The sequence below is a fragment of the Bombina bombina genome, chromosome 6, assembly GCF_027579735.1.
Source record: "Bombina bombina isolate aBomBom1 chromosome 6, aBomBom1.pri, whole genome shotgun sequence".
NCBI lineage: Eukaryota > Metazoa > Chordata > Amphibia > Anura > Bombinatoridae > Bombina > Bombina bombina.
In genome coordinates this window covers 924,973,475-924,990,887 of record NC_069504.1, presented here as the reverse complement: position 1 = coordinate 924,990,887, position 17,413 = coordinate 924,973,475, and the positions used below count along the sequence as shown (strand labels likewise).

Sequence of the window (17,413 nt, the reverse complement as noted above, 5' to 3'; positions counted from 1 at the left end):
CTAGGCTGGGGCGCAGTCTGGAACTCCCTGAAAGCTCAGGGATTATGGAATTAAGAGCAATATTCAATGCTCTCCTAGCTTGGCCTCAGTTAGCAACTCTGAGGTTCATCAGATTTCAGTCGGACAACATCACGACTGTGGCTTACATCAACCATCAAGGGGGAACCAGAAGTTCCCTAGCGATGTTGGAAGTCTCAAAGATAATTCGCTGGGCAGAGTCTCACTCTTGCCACCTGTCAGCGATTTACATCCCAGGCGTGGAGAACCGGGAGGCGGATTTTCTAAGTCGCCAGACTTTTCATCCAGGGGAGTGGGAACTTCATCCGGAGGTCTTTGCTCAACTGATTCACTGTTGGGGCAAACCAGATCTGGATCTCATGGCGTCTCGTCAGAACGCCAAGCTTCCTTGTTATGGATCCAGGTCCAGGGACCCGGGAGCGGTGCTGATAGATGCTCTGACAGCCCCTTGGGTCTTCAACATGGCTTATGTGTTTCCACCGTTCCCGATGCTTCCTCGTTTGATTGCCAAGATCAAACAGGAGAGAGCTTTGGTGATTCTGATAGCGCCTGCGTGGCCACGCAGGACCTGGTATGCAGACCTAGTGGACATGTCGTCCTGTCCACCGTGGTCTCTGCCTCTGAGACAGGACCTTCTAATTCAGGGTCCTTTCAACCATCCAACTCTAATTTCTCTGAGGCTGACTGCATGGAGATTGAACGCTTGATTCTATCAAAGCGTGGCTTCTCGGAGTCGGTTATTGATACCTTAATACAGGCTAGGAAGCCTGTTACCAGAAAAATTTACCATAAGATATGGCGTAAATATTTATATTGGTGCGAATCCAAGAGTTACTCATGGAGTAAGGTTAGGATTCCTAGGATATTGTCCTTTCTACAAGAGGGTTTAGAAAAGGGCTTATCTGCTAGTTCGTTAAAGGGACAGATTTCTGCTCTGTCTATTCTTCTACACAAACGTCTGGCTGAAGTTCCAGACGTTCAGCGCTTTTTGTCAGGCTTTAACTAGGATTAAGCCTGTGTTTAAGACTGTTGCTCCGCCGTGGAGCTTAAACTTAGTTCTTAATGTTCTTCAAGGCGTTCCATTTGAACCCCTTCATTCCATTGATATCAAGCTGTTATCCTGGAAGGTTTTGTTTTTGATGGCTATTTCCTCGGCTCGAAGAGTCTCTGAGTTATCTGCCTTACATTGTGATTCTCCTTATCTGATTTTTCATTCAGACAAGGTAGTTCTGCGTACTAAACCTGGGTTCTTACCTAAGGTAGTTAGTAACAGGAATATCAATCAAGAGATTGTTGTTCCATCACTCTGTCCTAACCCTTCTTCAAAGAAGGAACGACTTTTGCATAATCTGGACGTAGTCCGTGCCCTGAAGTTCTATTTGCAGGCAACTAAAGATTTTCGTCAAACTTCTTCCCTGTTTGTCGTTTACTCTGGACAGAGAAGAGGTCAAAAGGCTTCGGCTACCTCTCTCTCTTTTTGGCTTCGTAGCATAATACGTTTAGCCTATGAGACTGCTGGACAGCAGCCTCCTGAAAGGATTACAGCTCATTCTACTAGAGCTGTGGCTTCCACCTGGGCCTTTAAAAATGAGGCCTCTGTTGAACAGATTTGCAAGGCTGCGACTTGGTCTTCGCTTCACACCTTTTCAAAATTTTACAAATTTGACACTTTTGCTTCTTCGGAGGCTATTTTTGGGAGAAAGGTACTTCAGGCAGTGGTTCCTTCTGTTTAATGTTCCTGCCTTGTCCCTCCCTTCATCCGTGTACTTTAGCTTTGGTATTGGTATTCCATAAGTAATGGATGACCCGTGGACTGACTACACTTAACAAGAGAAAACATAATTTATGCTTACCTGATAAATTTATTTCTCTTGTAGTGTAGTCAGTCCACGGCCCGCCCTGTCTTTAAGGCAGATCTAAATTTTAATTAAACTCCAGTCACCACTGCACCCTATGGTTTCTCCTTTCTCGTCTGCTTTGGTCGAATGACTGAATATGACATGTGAGGGGAGGAGCTATATAGCAGCTCTGCTTGGGTGATCCTCTTGCAGCTTCCTGTTAGGAAGAGATATATTCCATAAGTAATGGATGACCCGTGGACTGACTACACTACAAGAGAAATAAATTTATCAGGTAAGCATAAATTATGTTTTTTTGCTGTAGAAACAGACCATGCCCCATTCATCAAGATCATTCCATGATTTTCAGATTTGCAGTAGAACACTTGCATGATCAGTTTGAGTCCCTTTCTATTTGGCTCGACACAGCTTTTCCCCAAGGTTCTTGTGGTTCCCCCGACAGGGATTGCTGCTCAAGGGGTCTCTGTGATTTCTTTTTGGAATAATATCTTACTAAAGTTTAAAAGGGAGCTCACTATGGGCCTAATTTTTCTACTTTGGTGAGATTATCCAAGAAGTTTCATTAGTACACAGATGTCCTTTAACCAGTTTTAGACATTCAACTTTTAGCTTGAGATATGTTTTTCTTGCTTGCTATGCTGGTTCTAGATGTAAACAGGAATAAAATGCTCAAAAAAATATTTTGAATGATTTCTCTCCATGCCGGAGAGCTTTTGATTATCATGCTCCACGTCTAGTGTTTTAGTTCCTTTATTGCTAAGGTTGGTAGATCAATCTCTGCAAAATATGGTTTTGCTACCAGTGTTTTTTTCTGCATGTTTCTAGTCACACATTTATCTTGAAGCTTTCTTCAAGATGAAAAATTTCTACAATTTTACAGACAGGCAACATAATAGTATATTCAGGCAGTGCAGCTATCAATGTCCGGGAACCAGATACTAGCCATATGTTTAATGGTGTCAGTGTTGTAAACACTCCGTTTTGTAAGATTTCACTTATGGCTGCCTCATTAATACTTTATAGTTCTGTGGATCTGGTGCAGAGGATTCATCTCTTTGGTAAACTAATGTGTTAGTGTCTGAGGGAAGTCAGAAAAGTGGGAGATCACCATTAGCACAAGCCAAATGTCTATGGAAAAGTACTGCACTGCTGGCCTTGAGCAGAAACTGCCTCTACTACAATCAGTTGCACTAGTTATTCAGCTAAGTTAAGCAACTAACGCTGCTGACTGGATTAGTGGCACTTTCCACTTTGGGCCAGCAGTGCTCTGTGGGATCCGAATGGTACTTCTACTTTGTGTTTAACACGTTTGCGAAAGTTAAACACATACCATTAAGAAGCTGCCAGTCTTAAAATTACATGCTTTAACAGATTAGAGCATGTCATTTATAAACTATAATGGCCCTTTAATAGTGACAACTTTTGGGCACCTCAAGAGACCATCAGCATGTTGTAGCTAAAGTTTATTACACTACATAGGAAGTTGCATAATTCAAATAATACTTAATATGATACAGTCTAGATGTGTTACCATCAACAGAGCATAACTACAGCATTTAAAGATCTTACTGCCACATTTAAAACCGCACGCTTACTGAACCAGTTCTCCTTGGCTTGATTCTTTATCATTGATGAACACAACATATCACTCAGAGTATTTACCTTTGATATACGATTATTAATAATCTAAATTACAGCACAAACATGTTTATTTTACAAACTTTTCTAATGTTCACTTCAGATTAATGGACCTATAATCTTCTACTGTTCAATGTCCTAAAATTCAATTTAAGTGCAATTTCTGTTGCTCCTACGAAATATAAACACATTCAATTTTTTTCTGACTGGGAAATCATGTGTTCCGTATCTTAATTTGAAGGAAAGTCTATGGCAATAAACCTGTGAGTAACTGGATTATGTATGAGCTGTTGTAGAATTTAAAGGGACAGTTAACATACCACATTTAAAACTTAAAATTAAAGACAGATATGCAAAAGAAAAAATAAATAAATCTCGGTCTACATGGTGCACCTACTGAGATGTTCAGCATATGCAGAACCCGGAGTGTGTTACAGGCAGGGTCTCTGCTCAGAGCACCACAGCTAACACATTACTATGCAAATCTAAAGCATCTCCACTCCTCCTATCTTTAGACCCAACATAATGATGTGACACATGCAGACTAATAATAAATAATAATATTTAGTGAAAATAGTCTTCAAAAATAATCTGTTAATATAAAATTATTACAGGGGCACAGAACACACCACATATATGCATTTGTGGGGGACTCCACACTTGATCTATTCATTTATTTTGTTGAGAGATGCCTTGCTTTTAAAGGGACATTAAACTGCTGGATACACTGCGTGCCACCATCTTGGAACTTTAAGTATTCTTGTACCTTGTTACAGAAATGCTGCACAGATGAGTGATATTGTTGTTTTATTGACCAGTAGTTTATCATTAGGTATGGGTGAATGTTTCTAAAAATGCGAAATTTAAAACGAATTCTGATACATTCTTTCGGTCAAATCGAATTTCGAATGTTTATATAACATTCTAACATTCTATTTTTGCATTTTCGTTTTTGAATTTTTCAATAAAATTTTAAAATATTCATTCGAATAATAGAATGTTTATCTATGTATTCATTCAATTTCGAAATGTAATATTCGAATTCTACTAATACTATTTCTAGTCTACAACTGTGCTTAATAAATGTAATATTCGAATTCGAATGTCACATTCAAATTTGAAATAGTATTTCTAGTCTAATACTGTGTTTTTTAAATGTAATATTCGAATTCGAATGTGACATTCGCATTTGAATGTAACATTCAAATTCGAAATAGTATTTCTAGTATAATACTGTGTTTTATAAATGTAATATTCGAATTTGAATGTGACATTCGAATTTGAATGTGACATTCAAATTCGAAATAGTATTTCTAGTCTATAACTGTGTTTTGTAAATATAATATTCAAATTTGAATGTCACATTCCAATTCGAATATCACATTCAAATTCGAAAGTGACATTCGAAAACTGTAAATAACATTCGATAATAGAATTTTTTAGAATATTCGTTCTTATCAACATTCTATTATGTAAATCGAATTTCTACAATAACATTTGTTCTAACATTCGAATTTGAATATAAACACATTCGCCCATCTCTATTTATCATGCACAATACAGAGTGGGAGTTGTACATTTTTGCATTGGCTGCATTGCACTATATTATTTATGAAAGCTTTTTTATATTTGTTATATAACTTTTGAAATGTGTAAAAAGAATTGTGAGAAAATTTAACTCTTTTGTTTTATATTGTGCAAGCGAATGCATAGTGCAAGCTTCAGCTGTCAAAAAGCAGACAATGTCACTGATGTGTGAAAGAGCACTGCTTCTGTCAGAATGCAACAATATTTATGTACCAAGATGGCAGCATCCAGTATAAAGATGCAGAGCTTTACCAACTGGCTTCTCTAAAAAGCTTTATATAGAGCTACAGGCACAGGAGAAAAACCAATAAAATGTGAGTGGTAACCATGTTACTGGAGTTGTACCCAGCCACTTCAGATTTGTTTTCTAGAAATGTTCAGTTGCAATTAGTCTGCCGACGTCATGTTGTTATGTTGCGTCTAATATGGGAAGAGTGCAGAAGTATTAGGTTGGCAATACGGTGACACTGTATATGCCAAAATGGTCATCACAGTAAATAAACCAGCTTTGTAGAATAAATGTTTTGAGATTTAGCAGATTTATGTTTTTAATGCACTCACTCTTTGTAATACTGGCATCAATGCACCAAAACCTCTTATCAATGATACTGTACATCCATATTCATCTTCACACTGAATCTTGTGTTCCTGTTTCTTTCTTTGTCAGTTGGCTTCCTTTAAATCTCTCTAATGCCATCCACCTATACAAAGACATTTTTGTAACATTCCTTCATTCAGATCATTTTTTTGCCTTTATTAGATGCCACTTGGCTTGACATTATTCTGCCTCATGAACACTGATACTAATATTAAGCTGAGATCTGAAGGCTTTGGTCAGTTTCACTTCTCAACTTCAGACTTACAGTATATTTCCAAATCCTGGAAAGCTATCAGTAGCATTGCACACATAGACAAGCAGAAATGATTCCTAGGATTATGTTTTTTCAGATTAATGCAGCTCTCAGCATGTATACAATGTATTTGATATTCTGCTGTAGATCCCTAGGTTGTTAACTAATGCTAATCCTCTGCAATTCTTTCACATCTGAAGAGAAGATAATTCTAGCCACCTATAAAATGTTTACTGGCTTTGGCACACATGACAGTAATTGCAACTCTTTTCCATTTCAAACAGTTCCAAGTCATGATTTACTATTGAAATCTTGGCAATCTCAACAGCAACACTGAGATATAACTGCATTTGAAATGATGAGAATAAAAAATTGTCACATTTTAATATATGGTCATTTTTGTAAATTGAAAGTTGCAGTACAGCGAATGTTCTAAACACTTGTTAAAGGGACATAAAACCCAACATTTTTGTTGAGAGATAGAGAATACAATTTTAAAGAACTTTCCAATTTACTTCTATTATCAAATTTGCTTAATTCTTTTGATATACTTTATTGAAGGAGAAGCAATGACAGCTAACATCAGGTGAGCCAAAGGCAAGAGGAATATAAGCTCAGCCACCAATCACTACTAAACTAGCTCCCAGTAGTGCATTGCTACTACCTAGGTATACTTTTTAACAAAAGACTACAAAGAGAATGAAGCAAATTATTTAATGGAAGTAAATTGGAAAGTTTTTTTTTTTAATGTCATAACCCTACACTACCAGAGAATGTATATAGCAGCTACAAAATCAGCATCTAATTTATAGCAATGGAACTATGGGGCATGCTTCCATTAACCATTTAGAATGCGGCAACATTTTAATTGAATATTCCACCTTAAAGGGCCATTATAGCGAAGAAAAAAAAATGACATGCTCTAATTTGTAAGAGCGTGTAATTTTATTACTAGCGACCCTGCAATGCTATATGTTTAACCCCTGCAGTGCAGTAAAACACATAGTTCAAGAAAAACCTTGGAGCCGCAGAGAACTGATGGTCCAGAGCAGAAACTGTTGTTGACTCATTCAGCAGAGCTAGCTGCAGAGCCAGATCTAGCAGTTCTCAATGGGTCCTGGGTGGTCTAGATTACAAGGGGAGCGCTATATTATCGCACACACAATAAATAACCAGCCATTACAAGTTGCTGTTTAATTCTACCGCTAGCTCGCAGTAGCAATTAGCACTCAGAAAATTAACCAGAGATAAACTGTATGGTTCCTGTAATGATAAAAAAATATGAGTATCTTTAATTTTTATTAAAAATGACGGCATGAAGTAGTTTTTAGGGGTTAGGGGATGTGAGGTGTTAGACATAAATATATATTTGAATACATATCTATTTATACTTTGCTACGCATCGCTGCGCAACTTACCCCCTTTGCTGCTCTAGTTCTCATGCTGTGTCTCACGGCATGAGAACAAGGCTCCCATTGGAGCCTATGGAAGTACTCTCTTGTGAGTGCAAAGCTTCCCTGCAATGAGAACGCAAGGTCGCATTGGCATTGAGCTCAACTTGTATTTCCAGCACACATTTTCATGCACTGGTATTGCTGAGTGGAGAGCAAATATCGTGGTCGTGAAAAAGGATATTTTGCGCTCCACTCGTAATCTGGAGCGCAAACCCTTTGTGGGGTTAAATACATAGCATGGCAGGGTAGCTAGTGTTAACATGACATGCTCTAATAAATTAGAGCATGGTATTTTTTCCTTATAATGGCCCTTTTAATGTATTATTACAAACTAGGACTCACCAATCTTAAAGGGACACTGAACCCAAATTTTTTCTTTCATGATTCAGATAGAGCATGCAATTTTAAACAACTTTCTAATTTACTCCTATTATCAATTTTTCTTTGTTGTCATGCTTTCTTTATTTGAAAAAGAAGGCATTTAAGCTATTTTTTTGGTTTAGAACCATGGACATTACTTGTTTATTGGTAGCTGAATTTACCCACCAATCAGCAAGAACAACACAGTGTGTTCACCAAAAATGGGCCGGCATCTAAACTTACATTTTTGCATTTCAAATAAAGATACCAAAAGAATGAAAAGAATTTGATAATAGGAGTAAATTAGAAAGTTGCTTAAAATTGCATGCTCTATCTGAATCACAATAGAAAAAAATTTGGGTTCAGTGTCCCTTTAATATGATATCCTGCAGTATCTGAATAATTTAAATACTTTGCATGCTCTTATTAGTCTAACAATTTAATTTAGCACTCAGTATGTAGATATGTAAATAAATATTAGTAATTCAAAATTAGAAAATTATTTTAGCACCTTTTTACGTAAAAAAGAACTTTTTAAACTGCACTTAATTAGGATTTTACGGAGAAGTCATTTAACTCATTTTGACTGTGTGTACATGCTTCTAACTCTGATCTCACTCAAGGCCTGGTAGACAATAGCTCGCCGGCATGGAGAGAATTCACACAAAATCTTTGGAGCATTTTTGAGCAATATCTTGTAATGTAGGTGTCTCTTCTTCACACCCACAATCATGCATAGCTACATAAACAGCTCACAAGGTAAATGTGCCTTTCTAAAACTCTTTGAGGAACCTCACAATAATGCTAAGACTTTCTAGAGCAGGAGTAGAGAGCTATAGATCATCTGGATGTGAAGAAGAAACACATACATTACATCTCTGTACTGGTTTTATGGATGGAATCAGACAAATATACTGCAGCAAAGTCCTTATCTGTGAAAGGCACAGATTGGGCAAAAAAGAGGGAGCACCATTGGTTGGTAACATCTCATAAGATGGGCTATTAAGCACTGCATGTATCCAACTGAGCATTTCTCTTCTGTATTTAAGTATTTCTCTCTCTCAAATATTATCATTTGTTATACTCACCTAATTCTTCCATTTATTCAAAAAGCTGTAATCATTTTAAGAAAAGCAAAGGTCTACAAGCTCGGACTAAACTAAATAAGGCTAACATTAGCTTCCAGTTGAATACTAGAACTATGAAAAATGCTTGACAGCTATAAGGACATGAAACAGTGTATTTGAATGGCAGAACTCACTTCTTTCAAATGAGAGGTATTATACTTCTGTGTTGGGAGATGTATATAGCCCCTTTTTTGAAGTGCTTCCACTAATTACTCCTGAACCTACTATACTTCAGCTTGAGATCATGACCCTTTGCTCCTGTGTTGCTGTCAAAGTTTAGCCCTCCTAGTCCTCTGATTGGTTAATGGCTGATACTCATAGGCAGCCCTAGTGTTAGGCCGAATAGGTGACCGCCTAAGGCCTCACTCATGATGGGGTCTTGCAGAGGGGCATAGAAAAAATGTGCTTTGTTTATTTTCTTTTTCTGCCCCTGGGATGCTAGTTTGTGGTAGTATAGTGGCCCTACCCATCAACTTTCTCCTGGCACAGCTGGATATTCTAACTATAGCAGCAAGGCTCACATAAGAACGCGGCCCACCAGACATGTGCCCTGTATGCCCTATGGCCAGTCCGGGCCTGCCTCACAGCCTCTTATGTAGCTGCAAGTTCTCTAGCTGTTACGTGCAGACTCCTCAGTTCCCTCCATCTTCTTCCTGCCCCTGTTCAGTGATGTCAGCTTTAGCATACTCAGGAGGCAGTGGAGACACGCAACAATAAACATGCAAAAGGGGGGGGGCTGCATTTTTAACCCTTGCAACCAGAGGTGATTACCTATTAACATTTCTTATATTCTCTGCTCTGTCCCTTCTCTCACACTCTCCCCTCTCATCCACTTTTTTTCTTTATTCTTTCCTCTCTCCCTACTCTCTTTTCTCTCTCGATCTTCTCTCCTTCCTCTACTGCCCCTCCTTTGTCTCTTATATTTCTCACTAACTTCACTTTCTTTCCTCTCCCTTCTCTTAAAACTTCCCCTCTCTTCACTTTCTTCTCTCTTTTCAATCTCTCTCCCCCTCCTCTCACTTCAATCAACCCTCTCCCCTTTCTTCCACTCTCCCTCTTTTCTTTTCTTTTCTCTTCTCATCTTTCTCTTCATTTTCTCTTCTGACTATTTCTCAGTACCCTATAATTCAACCCTCTCTTGTTCTTTCTTTTATTTTTTCCAACTTCTCTCCTCTAGGCTCTATTCTGTCTCCTCTTCTTGCCCTCTCACTCACTTTTCTATTCCTTGCTATCTCTCCTTTTTCTATATACTCTGTCTTCTCTCTCTCCCTTCTCTTTATTCTCTTTTCACTGTTTATTATCTCTCCTTCACACTCTCTCTCTTTTCTCGATCAGCTCTCACCCTTCCACCTCTACAATTATTCCTTTTTTCTCTCTGTCTGTTTCCCCCCTCCCCCTCTCTTTCTCCTTCTTTATTTTCTTACTCTTTGCCTTGCATTATTATTGAGAGATTTGGTACAATGGAAGACCAAAACATAAATTATTATATGAAAATAAAAGAAAAAGAATAAAGGGCAGTACAGTATAGTACTTGCTAGGTAATACAAATGAAACATAAGAGAAGCCTCATATTTGAACTTTGCCTAAGGCCTCACCAACTCTAGTGCCGCCTCTGGTAATGCTTGTGCATCTGTTATCAAGTGTTTTCCTTGTTTGTTTTATCATACAAGTCATTACTTTTAACAAGGATCATTCACTACTACACTTTTTTTCTTAGTTGATAACCTACACTGATTTTTTTCCACCACTTTGCATATACAGCTAGACATTACACCAAGATGAAATACTTCCCATAGGCAATAAAGACTTTCTGAATTCCACATCTGGAATCGAGGTGTGGGGGACAAATCCTGACCACATGGCTAAAATGCCTTGGAATGCAATCAACTAGCCCCTAGAGACATCTATCCAGAGAATCTACTTTGCCTTAGTTCCTACTTAACTGAATATTCATGTTCTCAGGTAACATGATTAACTTATATATATATATATATATATATATATATATATATATATATATATATAAAAAAATATCATGTGAGGCTGTAATTATCAACATGTATGTCATACTTTGAAATATGCGACACTTGAAAATATGGTGAACTTTACATGAAATTAGAACATATTCTACGCTCCCTAAAGAGATACCAACTCAAATTCTATAGTATCCCGCAAACAACTGACACTTGAGAGCAAATCCCTACAAAAGGCACTTTTAAGAAGTATTTCTGTAGTTTAGTGTTAGCATAGGTTTTTTTATTTGGGATGGGGTTTTTTGTAAGTGCTGTTTTAGAATAGGCAGAACTCTTTTTTATTTTTTGTTTTTTTGTAATGTTAGGTTTGTTTTTTGTAATATTAGGTTTTATTTTTTTTGTAATGTTAGGTTGTTTTTTTCACTAATGTTAGGTATGTTAGTTTAGAGGTAAGGTTAGGTTTTTAATTTTTAAATGTAATGTTAGCTTTTGGGTTTTTTTTCAGGTAAATTTTATTTATTTTTATTCTTTAAAGTTACTTTTGTTTTGTTTTTTTATAGGTAAGGTTAGTCTGTTTGGGGTAACTTAAGGGGTGATAGGTTATGGGGGTTTAGATGTTAGTGGATTACTTTGTGGTGGGCTATGTGGCGGTTTAGGGGTAATAGTGTAGTGGCATACTTTGTGGTGGTCTATGTAGTGGTTTAGGGGTTAATTGTGTAGTGGGGTACTTTGCTGTGGGCTATGTTGTGGTTTAGGGGTACAAAGGGCTCGCCAGAAACAAGGGGCATCAAACTCCATTCGGAGCTTGATAAATTGTCCCCATTGAGTGAGCCACTAATAAGAGGCATATATGTGGAGCCACCAATGAGAAGCTAGCTCCCAGTAATGCACTGCTGTTTTTGATCTTACCAAATTAGATAGTTGAAGTCAAAAAAGATTTTTTAAAACTGTATACTCCATCTAAATCATGAAAATTAAATTTTGACTTTATTGTCCCTTTAAAATAGGGGAATATGTAAATATGTTGTACTTACTCATAAACTACCTGCTCTTACAAAACAATATAAAGAGCCAGGTTACTAGTGGTGTGATATTTAGTGCTTTTGCTTGAGCATAAATTTTGCTAGAAGTAATCTTTTTTGCACATGCAAGTTAGCACGCATATTACAATTTGAAAGTAAAACTGTTGCAAGTGAAAGCCGATGCGTGCTAACTTGAGCACTTTGGATATGTCGACCATGCTAGCTTATTCTCCCCATTGACTTCAGTGGAGTGTATACTAAACAAAAACCTAAAACGTATTGCTTGCACGCTAACTTAACAGGAGATATTAAAGGGCCTGTAAACATACAAAATAATGTTATATAATTCTGCACATAGTGCAGAATTATATAACATTATCTTAGGAGCAGCTTTATGAAACTAAACCATTCTTTTGCAAAAAAAATGCTTCATGCGTTTTTCATATTGTTCAATGGGATCTGCCTTAACCAACATGTCTTTAATAGAACATCCCTTTTTATAGGAGTAGATAGAAATTCCTTTAACAAAGGGGATCAGCCTGTCATCAACCTGAAGAATTTTCCAGTTGTCACATACTGCCTTACGTAGTTTCCAGTGACAAAGAATAATCTATTTCCACTCCTTCCTTGCCTACAGGGTTCATTATTTATTATGAGCTGTTTTTAACATCATCAATTGCTACCTCACTCTCCTCACATTTTGAGGTTAATCCCATTGCCCTTAATATCTGGGCTCTATACATATATTTCAATAGATGTTTTGGGGGGAAAACTCATATATGACTAAGGTATTTCTGTCAGTTGGTTTTCTATATGCCATAGTCTCAGTCCTTTTTTTTTCTTTGAATAGTTCAATTTCGAGGAATCCAATTCCAAAGGTTGTTAAACCCCTCCACAAATAGTGATAGGGGAATAGTGTTCTCTTTCCATACCAGAGGAAAAACACATTCTCTATGAACCTGCTATATTTCCTACTATACTACGTAAATATGGTATTAGTGAGAATATATCTCTGCTAATAAGTATATATAAAGATGTTGGCATAGCTCAGGGCTACCCAAGAGCACATAGCTGTACCAATACAAGCATTACTTCCTTCCCATAGATTAATTTATCTTCCAGTGTCTCAATAAAATGTCTAGAGTCTCTGATGTATGTGGGTGTCTTTTTTGCACATTACTAAAAGTTGTAATTTAGAAACTTAGCCACTGAATTTATGGACTTTAAGGAGAATGTATAAAACAGGTGTCTTTGGGAGTACTGTACTCTTAAAGCTCCTCTCATCCTCAGATATCCACTCATTCTGTAAACCCAGAAGTATGATATTATCCAACTCTTTCTTATATCCATAGATAGGGTTCCTTATATAGTTTTCCATGTTGTTCAATTGTCTTAATGCCTCACAGCGATAATTCTTATTGTCCATTAGGCAATACTCCCACCCTTATCAGCGGGCTTCACAATTATATCTTAATGGTTTCTCAGTGCTTTAAGTACATTCCATTCCATATTGTCCAAGTTAGATTTAACCTTAGATGGAACCTTCCCCAGTTCCCCTAGATACTTTTCAACCATTCGTAGGAAAGTGGGGATATGGGGATTAAGTGGTGAAGGATCAAACTTGGTTGCACATTTATACTCCTTTCTACTATTACATTAGTTAAAAAAGTAATCCTTGAAACATGAGTTGCATCCAAATCTATATAAATCAACCCTAGTCCAGAACATATTGCCTCTGGTCTTAGGTACAAAGTTCAGTCCCCAGTCAAGCACCCTCTCCTCCTCCCGTGTCAGCACATTACTTGATAGATTTAAAATGACCTTCTCTTCATGTTCTCTACAGGGCTTATCTTGCTGCAGGTAACTCATGCCAACTCTCCACCTCCCTCTCCATGTTCCCTCAGATCGTCACCTACTGGTCTGTTGCCTTCACTGCCTGACGACACAAAATGTAGCATTTCTCCTTCTGGCCGCAACACTCTCTGTGCGCCACGTACCAGATAAAAATGAATTTGCATTGATGATGTATTAAATGTTGACCTTTATAAAGTTTTTTTCTCTCTGTCATTCTGTTTTATATAGGTGATGTACGGAATGATATTTACATTACACTGATAGCTGGAGACTTTGACAAAGCCGCACAAAGGAATGTGGAGGTTATCATGTGTGTTTGTGATGAAGATGGAAAAGTGATCCCGGTAAGAAAGTCAAATAAATGCGTTTAGATGTTTGTATTATTATGGTGGCTTTACTGATAATACAAATACAACTGAGATACTTTAATGGACAGCATGGGATACCCTGTAAAAATACCAGTATTTTAATTATCCCATTAAAGTTAATTGTTAGATGCGTTGAACTCCACATAAATTAATTGAAGGAACAGGAAACCCATAATTTTTCTTTCATGATTCAGATAGAGAATACAATTTTAAACAACATTCCAATTTATTAATATTATCTAATTTGCTTCATTCTTTGGGTATCCTTTGTTGAGGAATAGCAATGCACATGGGTGAGCCAATAACATGAGGCACCTATGTGCAGCCACCAATCACCAGCTACTAAGTCTATTTAGATATGATTTCCAACAAAGGATATCAAGAGAATAAAGCAAATTAGTTAACTAAATTGGAAAGTTGTTTAAAATTGCATCCTCTTTCTACTTCGTGAAAGAAAAAAATTGCATGGGTTAAACACACAGTAGTCCAGGGTTGATAATCTTAAAATGATATGCTCTAACAGATTAGAGCATATCATTTTTTTTACTATAATCTCCCTTTAAAGGGCATAAACTGTATGTGCATTTCTGAAATTCTGTGAATTACATTCATGTTTGAAATTTGCTTTATAATATGCATAGAATTATATGCCCCTTTTAGGTTACTTGTTTAACATTTTGTTATTTGATCTTTTGGCTGTGGAGCATTTCATGCTTTTGGAACAGTAAACAAACTTGTCACCAAGCTAAAAAGGTTTAGAACCACAGTCATAAACTTTGACGTGAATAACTTTGGGATTTATCCTTGATTGTGACCATTGTATTTACCTTGGATTGATTTAATATAATCTGTTCAAAGAAAAGTAGGCATATAACTCTTACAAATCTCTACCGAAAAAGTCTAATTTATTACCCCTTTTCTCAGTTTATTAGAAGGGGCAAATAATAAACAATAATAATTGTATTTTTCTTTTCTTTTCATGGTCAGAGTGCAATTTGTGTTGGTGCTGGCGATAAACCTGTGAGTGAATATAGATCAGTTCTCTACTATCAGATCAAACAGCCACGTTGGATGGAAACAGTAAAGGTATGATGAAAAACATTTATCACTAAGAATTTATCTGTAAAATGGTTGCTTTCTTTTCATTTTAATGGCAGAATCCTTTAAAAGCAATTCATGCGGTTGTTTAATAGCTGCGTACCACGGGTTCATTATTTTCGACAAGCAAACTAGCAATAAACTACAGGTAACCTGTGCACTCAGAACTACATATCAATTCTCTGGGAACAAAGAGAAAGGAAACAAAAAAGTGTAGTGAGCATGCAGAATTACAATGGCTCTTTACTGCACATTGCAGCAGTTTAATCGAAAGCTTCTAAGTTATATGTGCAACTGCGATGAATAGAAGAAAAAAGGGAGAGAGGGTGCACAGATGCTTTCAAATATTTATTGACGATAATAAAATTCAAAACACTTCAGCAAAAAGGATTGCCTGAGTAGTAGCGCAGACGTGTAAAATAGCTATGGGCATGAACACCTGATTGAAGTCATTCTCGGCTTTTGCTCTCATGTGGTATTATATCATTGTGTGTTGTATCACAGTGGGTGAAATGAATAGCTTTATGACGAAAATGCTGCAGTGTTTTTATTTTATTTTTTAATTTGTATAATTTTAACATCTATGTCCTTGTTTTCATGTTGCTAATGTTGCTCACAATCATTATACTGGTATTTCTACTGTTCCACTGTTGTTGTTTTTATTTATATTAGATTTCACTGGCATATAACAAATAAACGTTGTTTACAATAGCCAACTTGACTCGAATGACTTAATACAAAATAAAAAAATACATGAATCATTATAAACAAAATAAAGCAAAATATTGAAAATGAAACACTGAGTTACACTCATTCAGACTTAGGGGTCAATTTATTAAGGTGCGGACGGACATGATACGCTGTATTGTATCATGTGCGCCACACATCAATAAATGCCGACAGCATACGCTGTCGGCATTTATCATTGCACTAGCAGTTCTTGTGAACTGCTGGTGCAATACCGCCCCCTGCAGATTCGCGTCCAATCGGCCGCAAGCAGGGGGTGTCAATCAACCCGATCGTATTCGACCGGACTGATTGCTGTCCGTTAACTCAGAAGTGGTGGACGAGTTAAGGAGCAGCAGTATTAGGACCGCTGCTTCTTAACTTCTTCTTCATTTGGAACTGAAGCGGAGTGGGTCGGAAGCAGCATCAGCTGCTTCATAAATTGACCCCTTAGAGGGGCCAATTTATTAAGCTAATCCTTAACTCGTCCTCCACCTCTGAGGTGGCGAACTGCAATCATTCTGATCAGATACAATCGGGGGGGTGCACTGCCGATCCTCTGGAATCCATCCCAAGTATACCTTGGTGAATGAGGTTTACAAGGGGGGCTTCGTCTGCCTTGAACCCCCTTAGGTGGAGACAAAATAGATTGTGAAGATAGGTGATTATAGTCCCATCTGGTTGACCCGTGTCTCCATGAGGGACAGGATGCACAAGAAATCAGATGTATGGATTCACCGGAAGTGATGTCATCTTGGAGTTTTCAATTTCTTAAAGTTTTCAATATAACACTGGCTGGAATGCTCAGTCTCGAGGAGTGCAGGCGTCATCCAATGTGGGCATGGCAGTGTAATGTTTTTTTCACAAGATCTATGGCCATTTGTAACTGTTTGTCGGTATTATCATGGGCAAAGTCTTTCTCCCAAGTTGCCATGGTCTACCCGCACACACATCTTGCATCAGTAACCCATGATGGAAAGTAAGGGGTTTACATATCCTATTACCTCCTCCCCAACATTTTCCCCAGTTAGAAGGTTCCCTAAATTGAGATTTAGGAAATCCCCAAGCTTAGAAAAAATGGTGTAAACTATTGCATTCAAATGTTAATCAAGGGGGAGGATGAGGAATAGCAGGATAAATGTGTTAACAAAGAGTGTTGGTTATATAAATAAGAAAACTTTGCAAATCCCCAACTGTCTAAGTGTGAATTTGGTCACCGTCTTAGAATTCCTTTCAATGAAATTATGAGTGAGGGATGGGGAAAAATGCAGAGTAATGTGGTATGGTCTTCTAGATTCGTAGGTTTTGTAGAATTATTTAATTCAATATCCCTAGTTATTGCCATAAATAGTCTGGAAGTTCAAGAAGGTTCACTCCTCATGGGAGAGAAGCCTGCTTTACCCTCCTCCAACCTGGACTCTCTCCCTTAAAGTACCAGGCTGCAAAGTGGGTCATCCAGGCTGCTTCAGAATAGATGT

At 37.4% G+C, this 17,413-nt stretch overlaps 1 protein-coding gene across 1 annotated transcript in view; it reads left to right on the top strand.

Annotated features, from left to right (window-relative positions):
• DOCK2 (dedicator of cytokinesis 2) overlaps positions 1-17,413 on the top strand; it is a 1,640,323-nt gene that overhangs the window by 295,855 nt on the left and 1,327,055 nt on the right. Inside the window, 2 exon segments of the mRNA XM_053718563.1 lie at positions 13,972-14,087; positions 15,099-15,197. Coding sequence (XP_053574538.1) covers positions 13,972-14,087; positions 15,099-15,197 — 215 coding nt within the window.